Here is a 13,329-nt window from a genome sequence, read left to right as displayed (position 1 = left end):
GTGTGTGTGTGTGTGTGTGTGTGTGTGTGTGTGTGTGTGACTTGAAGGGTAGGGTAGAGTGAGGAGGCTGACTGCCAGAAAGAAGGAACAACATGGAAGACCAACTTGGTCAACTTTTCCTTTTCTCCCCAACCTACTAAGTAGGGTCCTCCGAAGGTTTAGGGAAGAGCTAAGGGACAATCAAGAAGGCCACTTGCTTGCTAGTGTGCTCAGGGGCTCTGGTGATTTTTCAAAGCCCTGCATGAGAATGGCCATTAAACAGGGTGTTCGTTTCTTTGTAAGTGAGAGGGCTAGAATGACCTACAGCATTTTATTTTTTCTTATTATTAAAGTTCCTAAGATTTTAAGGTTTTGTAGCTGTCTTTCCCATGAGTAGGGATCTAGGTAAACGAAAGGCTGATTTCAGAGGATCATCCTGGGACTCTCCCTCAAGGTGTGAGTCTGGCCTTGACAGGAGCAGGCCCTTGGAAACCCCCCCACAAACCACCGCGCTGCCCTCTCACTTCCAGGCAGAGACTATTCCATCACCTCTCCACACTGCAGAGAAAGAAAACTCCAGGGTCTCCTTTGTGGTCCAGGCATTATCTGAATTCTCCTTCCCTGTATTTGGACTCAGCCCAGGCTCGCGATGACCCACAGATTTTAGAACCAGAAAGAATCACCTTAGATTAGACTTGTTCTCGTGTCTATGTTCCCCTTTGGTGTGCTTAGTATGTGCAGATACTCTGTTTCCTTGACAACCATAATCCCAGTAAAAACCCTGACACATGATTCTTGCATTCAGAGATTGTTACTTGCAAAACAATTGAGTCCATTTCCTCATTTTACCTATGTCAAATCTGAGAACCAGAGAGACGATGTGACTTTTCTAAGATCACATAGCTACTTAGTGGAAGAACTAGGTTTCTCTGATGCTTGTCTTCAACACCCTTCACTGGGCCAATCATCTCTTACAGAGGGGAGTTCTTGGTGTATAGTTGGCTTAGTGGCTCTGAATACATGGGATGAGATAAAATGCTCAAAGAGAATTTTCTTCTATTTTGAAGTACTCTCCCCATTCCTTAGAGGCAGAGTGGACTTGGGATTCTTTTTGAAGCCCAAGAGATAGAATGCTGACTACTCTCTGTGACCATTTGCTGGGCGAAGGCAAATATGGCCCCCAAATCTACTGTGCAGCTTGTGTCAATCTCAATTGAGCGAAATCTCCAAACACCCTTGATTCTCCTAATAACTCACTATGGGTCTGTCATCCATGAATCTATCTAAGCCTTTCTTTGGGGGAGGCAGAAAGCTATTTATATTTCCCGTCGAAGCCACCACTTGGTGTAATGAGTTCCATATGTTTCCTCCATTTTCTATCTGCTGGGAGAAGAAGGGCTTCTTTTCATCTGTCCTAAACTTACCTCTTCAGGCTATATGCCATACACACCCACACACAGAGAGAGAGAGAGGGGGAGAGAGAGAGAGAGAGAGAGAGAGAGAGGAGAAACATAGACCCAGAAATATACATCTGTGCTTTAGGAGGCAAAATGACCCCACCATTGTTTTCTCTCTTTATAAGCATATGAAAAAATGAAATAATTCAATTGAAAGTGAACATAGTGGCAGTCAACTCCCCCAAGGAAAAAGATGTAAATCCTTGACAAAAAAGGCAGCCTGTCGATACAGGAATCGGTGGTTATGAAGTCAGTGCCTGGCCAAACACTGCCTACCTGCCTTGAGGTTGAAGTACCCTGGAACCGTTCAGTGAGACCCAGAAACGTAACCTGTCAGCCTCCTCATCTGACATGGTCTTAATTAGTCTCTGTTCTACTGCCGAGAAAGCCTGCGGAGGCAGTTAGCACCAGAGAATTAATCAGGTAGTTTGTGGAGTTCACAGCAACCAACACTGGCAACTTCTTGATTGGAAGGGATCCAGGAAGATGGGGGAGAGAAGTAATCTCTATTTGTTTCATTCCCTTTCCCCTAAAAGAGGTGCTCTAAAAAGACTGTGGGGATAGAGGACAGTGCGTTTGTGCTCCATCTTAATTTATGTCCCTTTCTCCTCCTCAATCGACATTGCATGTTCTCCTCTCAGCTTCTGCGCATACACTTTTCTTCGAAGGTGTGTGTGTGTGTGTGTGTGTGTGAGAGAGAGAGAGAGAGAGAGAGAGAGAGAGAGAGAGAGAGAGAGAGAGAGAGATTGGTATTATTGAAAATTGCACCTTTGCTACAGAATTATCTGGGAAAACGGAATTTTGCCAGTATTTCTCTCTCCCCCTTCGTTTACTGCTTATTTTCAACAGGCCTGTAATTGCTTTCCATTTAGTAAAAGGAACATTGTTTCTTTTTTGGTTTTTATTTTAATTGTGTTTTTTGCCCTGAGCGCTGACGTTTATGATGTTGATGGGAATGCCACATTGCTTTGGTTCTTTACCTGAGGTAGTTAGTTTATTGTGCCAACCTGGCTGATAAACACATGTGGGGTTAATTGAAGGGCGGAGAGATAAATAGCTCGGTAAGGATTACCTCTAGAGTTCTCGGGTGTTTTGCTTTGTGATGGTCGGACCAGGATGCAGCCGCCTTAGCCAATACCTGCTTCAGCTGGCAAGGCTCATTTCCTGCAAGGCATCCCCAAGGAGAAGCCGCATGAATCTAACCCATTGCCGCCCTGGGTGCTGGAGCAGCCGTGTGGAGACCCCTGCCAGTGCTGAGATGCTTACACATTCACTGACTCTGCTTTACTCCTGCAGTTGGCATCATAGTGTGTGTTTTGTGAGATGGAGGAGGACTTTGCGGATTGGTGTCAGACATATGGGTTAATGTTGGACTTGTGGGTTTGGGCAGCACTGGGTTGGGATGTTTTCTTGATATGCACTTAACCTTTATATAAAACTCTCTCTTATACATGAGTTTCTGTGGATTTGTTTCTCTAATGTACCCAGACTATCACAGTACCCCAACTTGGTGTTAGCCACCAAGGCAAGGCCATTGCTATGAGAAGCAGCTGTGTGGTGGGTTCAGCCAAATGTGTAACTTCTTCCATGAAGCGTTTCCTGATTAGTCCAACTTTCCTATGGTGACTGCTTTATGCTTTGGCCTCCAATAGTTGTCAAGTCTGTATCACACAATCTAGCTCCTGCTTTAAGCTGCTTTGTAAATGTATATATATATATCATATATATTTATTACATACATATATTTATTATATATATATATTTCCTGTGCATTACTATTGTCCCATCGCTCTGAACATGATGTACGCTCTTCAGAAGCAGAGGCGTTGTTTCCTGTTTTCCAGCGTGCCTCTTCACACTGAGGCAGGTATCGTCAGAGATACTCAGTAAACGCTGGAACGATTCCCTGACAACTCCTTGAGAAGGGCCCTTAACCCAGGCACTATTGACATTTTGTGCTGGATAATTATTTGTTGCCAGGGAGCTGTCCTGTCCATTGTAGGATGTGTACCAGCATCGTTGGGCTCTTCCAACCCGATGCCAAGAGCACTTCTGCTCCTTCAATCCAGTTGTGACCAAAAATAGTCTACTTTAGGACGACTATTCTATAATGTTAATCAAATGATAAGACTCCTAGTGACCCTAGAGGACAGGGTCGAACTGTCCCATAGGGTTTCCAAGGATATAAATCTTTACAGAAGCACATTGCCACCTTTCCTGTCCAAAGAGTAGCTGGTGGGTTTGAACAACCAACCTTTTAATTAGCAGCTGAGTGCTTTCACCACTACTCCACCAGGGCTCCTCTGGTTGTCAGCTTACAAAAACCAACCAAACAAACACAAACCCACTGGCATTGAATCAATTCTGATCTTTGTTACTCAATTTAGTGAGGGTTAATTTCTCCATGAGTTCAATGAAAAACAATGGAAGGTCAGAGTAAAAGAACCTTGGCCTGCTATCACCGCCCTTTACCAGAGACACAATTGCCTTTCTAAATAACTAATGCATGGGAAGAGGGCTAGATCTTTTTCTCCCCCTTATGTGATGGCATCTCTGGCATTTCTAGATATCCCACTGAAGTGCCATTCCTACCTTAAACCAGGGCTAGCTGTCTTGCAAATAATATCATGAGTCACGAGAGAGACAGGACAAAAGAAGGTGGATGAACTAGTGCAAATCTGCCCTTCTGGGCGTGGGAGGGGCTGCTGAGAGCACATCTCCTGACAGTAGCACAATCTCTGGATGTGAAGGACAACTCAAGGGAGAAAATGTGACATTTTAACTTGTGTCTCCCGAGAGGATGTATCCCTGGCAATGAAGTCCAATTGAGCCTCACATTCACTGCCACCAAAGAGTTAACCACACATTCAAATTATTTATGTTATTTTATGGAGAAATATTCTACTTATGGAAAATACCTTTATAGGAAAACTGCCTTTCTGAGTCGGAGTTGGAGATATTACAGTAAACAGGATCTAATCACAGCGAAGCCTTTTTTCAGCTTTGCATGACAGCTGTAAAATATGACAGTATTTATTAATAGTCACTGCAGTCTAATCTGCAGCATTGGAGAGCTACGACAAAATATGTTAAGCTACTGAGAGAACAATTTCCACCGTAACTAATATACAGCTTTTGGAAGTGTAGTTTAATATCTTGTGATTTTTTTCCCCTCTACTGAGGTCCAACCTCAGGAACAAGCTACTAAGCTAATAACCTTTGTGGAGAGGAAGTGTTTAAATGATAATTTATTTCAAGAGATGACAACAAATTGCTCAGTACTTTCTCTTTTTATGCCCCAAAGCAGTCAAAGATGTGCAAATCGAAGTATTAAAAAATATGACAGCTTCAGTATTTTCATTTTCAATGAAAGTCTCATTACCGACATATGTACAGTCTTTTACTCAAAATTGAGTCCAGCTAGTCATTCATTCTTGTTATTGTGCAGGCTCTCAAGATGCTCTCATAGTTGAAGACTCATCACAATAGATTAGGCAGCTTGCAGAAACTACCAAATAGCTCAGGTACTGTCAACCCCGATTATTGCTGCTTAAACACGGGAATTTAGTACCTGTCTCTCACAGGATAATGTACTCTCTGGGCCTTCCTAATTTATTCAGATATAAAAAGTAACTTGAATTTCAATAACAACTCACTTGGCGTTGCTTTTCCCAGAGGGCAAATGGACATGACTAGAATTGGAGCCATCTGTTAACCTTAGCACATCCTTCAATCAGTTCATAAAAGTGAAGAAAAAAGTCTATGATCACCTGCCTTTCTGATTTTTTGTTCAATTAAGATACTGGCTACTTTCTTTAATGTCTCTTCCCAGTACCTGTGGTAGAATTGATTATCAGTCTCACCTGGCTTTTGTCTTCCCATCCAGATCTGGCCTACAAGTTGAGATCTTTCTGATCTCTGGAAACTGTTTCTACTGGAGAAAGGAATATAGAAGTTCCCTTCCCCTTAGAATCAGGTCTTCACCAGAACACTACATAGGTTAATGCTCCTGGAGAAAACCCACCTATCTGCCTGCATTTAGAACTCTACCATTGCTACGCCTCTGTCCTGGAACCACAATGTTTGATCTCCTGCCTGTCTGGATCCCTTGTCACCTGGTACCACATACCTATTGTTCTCATTTGTGGACATCATGGTTTAGGAAGGAAACTGAGAAAATGGGAGGCATCTAAAGGAAAAGAGCCAAGGCAGGGAAGCTTGTGTACCAGTTTCTTTCTTTGAAGAATGGTTGAAGGGACTTAAATGCTGACATTTTTTAAATGTTAGAATTCTAGAAGGCAGTATTTCAGTCCAAAGACAAGCACATCCTCTTTGGAATGTAGCACACCTAAATTTTGTCCTGGTTTTGTTACTTCTGACTGGGTGATCCTAAGCACCATCACTTAACCTTTCTATGCCTCATTTTTCTTAGTTGTAAAAGGGCAGGAGTGTTGTAAGGATTAAATGAAATGACTGGTTAAGAAATGGTAGCCGCTCTTATCATGATGATAAAAAAAGATGTTGTAGTAGGGTTTTCTTGATTTACGCAATTGAATTTTATTGGTGTGCATGCACGTGTATGTATATGTGTATTACGGTGGAGGAGAGGGAGGAGAGAGGCATTGGGTTTGGGGAGATACACACACACACACACACACACACACACTCACACACACACAGAAATGTATTCCAAGCTTCATTAGGAAGGTAGAATTGGATGGAATGGATTAGGCTAGGTTATGTAAGTAGGTGGTAGATGGCAACATAGAGGAAGATAGATATAAAGAATTGAAGTTCTGCTTGTCTCTCAATTGAATCCCATTGCAGCGAATCTGATAACATTTACAATCCTCTGAGGAAAGACATTTTTCTTCTTGTCTTGCGAAATCTCTTTACCCCTTAAGCCCTTACGGACCTTCCAACATTTCCCCATTTTCCTAGCTTTCTGGCCACTCTTTAATCTTGTCACAAGGTGCCTGCCCTAATGAATGCAAATGTCATTGGTGGATGTTGAAGCTGTTGGCTTTAAAAATCATTTTTTTCAGGCTTGCAATAAATCACTCTTAACAACAATAAGACTGTCAACTCTCAAAAGCAGGGCCTAATTCTGCTTCTCTTTCAAACCCCACCAGTGGCCTAGTGCAAGTTAGCCCTAGGAAAGGCTTAATAATTGCTTGTTGGCTGATTGACTACTTGTTATAACTACCCATGTTCCCACCACAACCTTCTAGAACAAATACAAAGGTCTGTTAAAAGGTTGTTGACCTCCAGAGAGTTACTTGGGAACTAAGTAGGGAGGTTCAGGCTGGGAATGAGAGTTAGCAGGAGTTTATTGAACACCAGCAAGAAAGTAGGGACTGGTTGCTTCAAAGGGCACCTAGAGCTATTATCTCATTATCTAAGCTGAAAGCCACAGCCTGGGCTAGCTTCGTGCATCTCCGTGAGCTGAGCCCATTGAAGCCAAGGAGAGTCGTTAGGTGCACAGGAGAATCTGGTTGAAGTTCTCAGGTATGTTGCTCTTCTAGGGAAAATGCTAGCACCACAGAGTGATGGGTGATTTATACTGCAAAGAAAGGTCTTAGATAAAATTGGATGAGGTGGTCCCCTCCCGGGTATAGTTTTAGGACTTTCTAGAAAAGAAGACATGTTGGCAAAGGACCCCCCAACCTAGACGCGTGGCGCCTGGTATCTCAGAATTAGAAAGTCATACTTTGAATTGAGGTTCAACTGCCAGAGATGACCCTTGCCAAAATCCAGATTTTTTCCCGGAAATTCATTTATAGCCATAAATAAATTCACATGACTGAATCAATCAGCTAAGCTATTGTCGGACCAGCAAAAAAGCCTATTCATCCATGGAAACAAGATGCAGGACAGGACAATTATTGTTGTGTTATGTTATGTTATGTTATGCTATGCTATGCTATGCTATGCTATGCTATGCTATGTTATGTTATGTTATGTTATGTTATGGAAGCGTAGTGATAGCTTGGGACAGAGACATCTGAGGCATTGCTCCTGGTAGATGTGGACGCGTCATAGTAAGGTTCACTATATAAAAGAAGACAGGTATGTCAATTAAAAAAAGAGGTTACACAGGTGGCAGAGGACACATCTAGTCAACCGCATAATTTTCCTAAGAGCTGAGCTGTTAATGTATATAGCACCAAGAGTACAATTTTTAATTTTGTAGTAATAAACTAAGGCAGTATTTTAGTATCAAAGTGATGCTCCACAAACACACCATCAGCCTTTTCTCTGCAGACAGATCTCAAATAGCCATGAAAGTCCTGAAATCAATCCAGTGTTTCATGTTTTCAGAGCCAACATTTCCTGGATTGCCCTACAAATCCTTTAAATGACCTCAAAAGCTTACCCCATTTCTCAGCTCCTCACTCATCCCTGCCCTTTTATGGTGAAATCATATCATTTGTATCTTTAGCTTATGTAGATGTAATTATAGGTGCTCCCTTTTCTCTCTGTTTTCCATCTCTTTCTTATATAATTCAAAATCATCTAAAAATCATATTTCACAAGTTCATTTTTATCGATTTTTTATTACAGAAACAATAGATATATATAAGAGTGAAAAAACAGAATAGAAACATTTCAAATCTTTATTAGATTGATTTGAAAATTAGGCTTTCTCGCTCACTCCTCATCTTTTCTTTCTATTCTGTTTTCTTTCCTTGCAGCCTAATATTATAAAAACAAAAATGGTGATTATTCTGGACAAATCCATGGTAGGTTGGGAAAACACTAATTATGTGTCCAGGCCTGCATTGTGTACCAGAGGAGGCCTAAAGTATACATCTAGGGGCTACCTAAATGCTTAGTACCTGGCTGGGGAGAAGGATTTAGAACACACAGAGCAGACTTGGTGAGACAACAACAGAAAGCAGTTCTATTACATGCCAAGCGAATAACAGGGACCAAAGAGGCCTGCAGGCATTCAGAGGTTAGGAGAGATAGCTGTTCCTCATAGCTAGTTTTCCTCCCACCTCGTCATCATAATAAATAGCACCATCTATGATGTTTCTTAAGCCAAAAGCTCCGGGGTCACCCACGAAGTCTTCCTCTTCCTCCCATCCCACAATCTGCCTCTAAGTCCTACTGATTCTGTTTCCAAAATGAATGTCACTTCGATCCAATTTTCTTCCTCTCCTGTCTAGTCCCCACTACCATTCTCTGGTTGGCCAAGTGTCCTTGTAATTGCCCCCTCCTTCTTCTCTCACTTTTGTACCATTTTCCATGGAAAGTTAAAGGGTATCAGGTGAGTTAAAACCCAGTGCTAGCAAGTTGACTCCAAGTTGGGGCAGTGGGTTTGTTTATTTGTTTGTTTGGGTATCATAGACAAATACGGGCCTCCGTATGTCCTGATAGCATTTCGGGATGCTATCTCGTAGACAGAGCACTGTGACATCAGAGGTGGTGAGAAGCAGTGGTAGAGAAGTGGCAGCAGCAGAGGCAGGAGAACCAGGAGCTGGCAGTTGTCCCAGTGGACTTCCTAGCCCACAGAGCAAGAAAGCCGAGGGCCTATGGGTAGGCTTGCTGGCAGAGTGAGGCGCTGCTGGGTACTTACCAAGGAGAGTTCGGTTTGAAGATCCACAGAATGAGAGTTGAGTGCTTTCAGGTTGAGGCTTACTGGGGCAGTGGGCATCTATTGGCAGTGCTAAAAATGCTTTGGGATGCTCAAGCAGGCTGGGGTTAGATTGTGGCATGTACCTGGGAGCACAGCTGAGGGGAGGCTGTACTACCTGAAGAACTGTGTCCTGAGCATCATTGATCCTGAATTGTACTCAGTTACTTCCCTAATAAACCCCATAATTTTGAGTACGGTCTATGAGGTCTGTCGGGCCCTTGGAACAAATTACTGAACTCAGGAGAAAAATAGAGAGTGCCATGGGAGGGAAATTGGGTCAGAATGGATAAAGAAGGTCAGAAGATGGAGGCATATTGGCCCTTTGCTTCAGAGGAATCAGCCTTGGGTTTATGATGCTAGCATCCTCCCGCATCCTTTTGTGAAGTTAGAGGAGGCCAGGCACTGCATCTGTACCATTTTTATACACATGCGTTGAGATTTAAGATCTGGTTCTTAATATCAGAGACTGCTTCAATAGAGTGCCCCTTCCACATATTATCTCATTTTAGAAAAAAAAAATTCCCAGCTATCCCCAAAGCCCAACATTGGCCTTATTTGCATCAGGCTGAGGCCCAGGTAGTTGAAGACCTAATGTGCTCTTGGGGAACAAGCCCTGGAAACTAGAGACATGGGTACCAGCTTCAGGTCTGTGGATAAACCACTGTGTGAATTAGGACAATTACTTTTAGACTTCAGTTTTCTCCTTCATAAACTGAGGGTACATATAATTTTTGACAGGACTAATTTTGCCAAACTTTCCAATCTAGTCCTCTCTCCATTTTAGAGGAAGGTGCTTTTTATCCATATTTCAGACCAGCTACTTTTTTTTTAAATTGAAGAGGGGGTGTTTTAAAATAACAGTGACTCTACCAAACAGAATATCTGTGGTAGCTTCATAATCTGTTGTCAATTTGAGACTTAAGAGTGAAGGGGCAGAGTTTAGCTTCTCAATCAGGTTGCAGCTTGATGACCTCATTTGGAGGCACTAAGGAGATAAATAGCTCGCTTGAGGCGGGACACATGCTCACTGTCTGTGAGACATTACTGAGGATGAGCCTGATAGAGCTATACTGATGTAGCCAGAGCCCTGGAGCTGGAGGTGCTGCGTGGAGACCCCTGCCAGCACTGAGATGCTTCCACTGCCACTGGATCCACTAGACTTTCCACCCACTGGCTTGTGATCTTCCTGCATTTGGCATCATTGCATGTGTTGCATGAGTCTGAAGAGGAATTTATAGATTGGTAGTGGACATAGGGGCTAATATCAGACTTATGGGCTTGATTTGGACTGGGCTGGGAAGTTTTCTCAATATTCAATTACTCCTGTATATAAAGCTCTTTCTTATACATATATAAGTGTCTATGAATTTGTTTCTCTAGTCTACCCAGACTAACACATTATCCAATATCAGGGGAAGAGGACATACACAGTTTGAAAAATCAGATTATAAAACAACCATTGCCTTGATTTCTAGTTCTTCCTTTTTTTGGAATGTCACATAAAATCCATTGAGAGCATGAGATTTTTATTCATTGGGAGAGAAAGGAGCATGAGTTGAGGAAAGTTAAATACCAAAGTATGCAGAGCTGCCTTTGCTTACCTCTTTCTGTGTCATAGAGGTACACAAACTTCTCCCACTTGTAGTGACCCAGAAGACTCAGAATAGCGCCCTTCAAGGCTGGGCGCATCTGGATGACAAACTGCACATCTGCGTCAGTGGGAAAGCTGGGCGTGACAAAGGATGTGTGCAGGGCCCCACAGAAGGAGGTCAGGGTGTTCATCGACATCTGGTCATAGAATCCAAAGATGGCATACACCCCTCTTGAGAACTGGGAGCAGACTGTAATGAGAAAAAGAGAGGAAAATGTCAATAGCCCCATGGTCCCTTGTTGCAGCTTGTGGGATGGAAATATGACACACAGTTTAGAATTGGCTCTAAATTACAAGCTTCAAAAGAAAACCAAGATCACTGAAAAATCTCTAGAAGCTCTTGAAAGCCTGGTTACATAACAGAAGAATAGTAAGAGAAGAATGTATTTGATGGAGTTGTCTGTCATCTATATCCACCATGAGCAGGATACTAAGAATACATGTGAAGGAGGAAGGTCTTACCCTCTTTCAGCAAGCTCCTTCCCTCCCTCCCCAGATACTCAGTGCTCCTGTGCTCCCACCTTAACTTCACAGAGACCCTTTGATGTACCCATTCCCCATGGAAGTACAGCTAACTGTCTCATGTCTGATGCCTTCAGTGTGTTTTCTAGTAGGTGACAGTGATGGCTGATAATTTAGTCAGATGTGGTAATCCTCCTATATCACACAAAGCTTTCCCTTCAGTTTTAAGATTAAGACCTTCAAGACAGGGTTACTCACTCACTCACTCACTCACTCACTCACTCACTCACTCACTCACTCACTCACTCACTGACTCTCTGTCATAGAGTAGATTCCAACTCATTGTGACCCTATAGGATAGAGTGGAACTGTCCCGGTGGGTTTCTGAGACTGTCACTCTTTATGGAAGCTGGTAGCCTCATCTTTCTCCCCAGGAGTGACTGGTGGCTCAAACTGCCGATCTTGCAGTTAGCATACCAGTTAGCATACTCACTATACCACCAGGACCCCATAAGATAGCATCTGAATGATGGATTCATTGCTGTTGAGTTGATTCTGACTCATGGTGACTCCCCAAGTGTTAAATAGAACTGATCCATAGGGTTTTCAATAGATTGCCAAGTGTACTTTCTGAGGCACCTCCGGGTGGGTTGGAAGTTCCAGCCGTTCAGTTAGTAATCTATTGCTTAGCATGTAAGTAATTAAGCAGTAGTTTCACTCCAGTCATGGAGAATTTTAGATTCCAGGCAAGCTATAAGGAAGATAGGCATTTTAGTGTCTAGTGTGTAACACGGGGCAGGTGGCTAACCAAGTATGGTGAAGTTCTGTCTTGATATTTTCATATTTATCTTGTGTACGCCATTAACCCATTGGTAGAACTTTGACATTCCCCTCATGTTTAGTGCCAATTTTTGTTCATTTCAAAATGTGCCATACCACCATCTCTTTCCCATTCTGGCCCATATTAGCTTAAAAAATGTACACCAATTTCAATATTAGTTTCAGGAGAACATAATTAGCATGGCAAATCAGTGACAGTACCATTGGATGATGCATTCCCAAACTAAGTGGAAATGATTTTAGATTCTCTGCCCCACTGCTCCCTTGCATTCATGCAAAGCAGACAGAACAGGGAATTGATAATGTGGTGTGATTTAAGGGGTCCTGCTTGGTCTACCTTATCTCTGAGGATGCCCTACATATTGAAACTCACTTTGTTAGGTTTTAGGGTGTTGGAAATAACTGTGACTTGGGAGAGGAATTAAATAGAACCGCCCCCCCCTGCTGCCTCAGATATTAGCATGTCTAGATAATCGCATGTTATATGTCTATTGCATTCCAGGATAATGAGGTGAAAACAGCTGAGTTAAGTTTTGATGAGATAGGTGGATCAGAGAGTACAATGCATAGGGTCTGGAGTCCTCTCGAGGATGAGAAAAAGTAAAGGCTTGGAGCACCAGAAAGACAGAAGACATTGAAAATAGGATGAAGGCAAGTGAAAACAAAATTTAATTCATTGACTGACCTTGTTGTAAGAGATAAAAAGCTCTCAGTACCTATGGTTTGTTTAATCCTATTTGGAAAAGAACAGCTGCCTTTTCAACTCAAATTCATGAATCATTGGCCATTCAAGCATCTCCATCAGAACTATGTTGTTCTGTTGTACAGAGTGTCACTAAGCATCAGAATTAGCTCGACAACACCTAAGAACAACAGGAAGTGACTCCCAAACTAGATAATGAATATGGGATACTTCATGACAGGGGTCAAATGGAGTACCCAGAGAAGGGAAAAAAAAGGAAAAGAATAGATAGTATTTTTCCTTGCTCACTACCAAGAGAGATATTATAGTGAGTACCATTCTCAAATTAGTCCTGTAAATGGAGAGTTTTCAGTATAGGGTACAATCTTGCCTGAGACATCTAATGCTCTGTGTAAGATTCACAATAATTTATGTAGTGATAATAGTCATTGAGTACATCCCATGTGTGGTAGTTACATAATCTGTTCTCAATTTGAGACTTGAGAGTGAAGGGGTGGAGTTTACCCTGCCAATCAGGCAGCACCTTGATGACCTCATTTGGAGGCACTAAGGAGATAAATAGCTCACTGGAAGTGGGGGACATGCTCACTCCCTG

At 42.4% G+C, this 13,329-nt stretch overlaps 1 protein-coding gene across 1 annotated transcript in view; it reads right to left on the bottom strand.

Annotated features, from left to right (window-relative positions):
* GRIA3 (glutamate ionotropic receptor AMPA type subunit 3) overlaps positions 1 to 13,329 on the bottom strand; it is a 400,526-nt gene that overhangs the window by 291,849 nt on the left and 95,348 nt on the right. The window contains exon 3 of the mRNA XM_004713054.2: positions 10,680 to 10,919. Coding sequence (XP_004713111.1) covers positions 10,680 to 10,919 — 240 coding nt within the window. The remainder of the gene's footprint in view (positions 1 to 10,679; positions 10,920 to 13,329) is intronic.

Source organism: Echinops telfairi, unplaced genomic scaffold (assembly GCF_000313985.2).
Source record: "Echinops telfairi isolate 266 unplaced genomic scaffold, ASM31398v2 ScPeMD7_6080;HRSCAF=6971, whole genome shotgun sequence".
NCBI classification, from domain to species: Eukaryota; Metazoa; Chordata; class Mammalia; order Afrosoricida; family Tenrecidae; genus Echinops; species Echinops telfairi.
The sequence above is the reverse complement of the archived record's forward strand: the minus strand, read 5'-3'. Positions and strand labels throughout refer to the sequence as shown.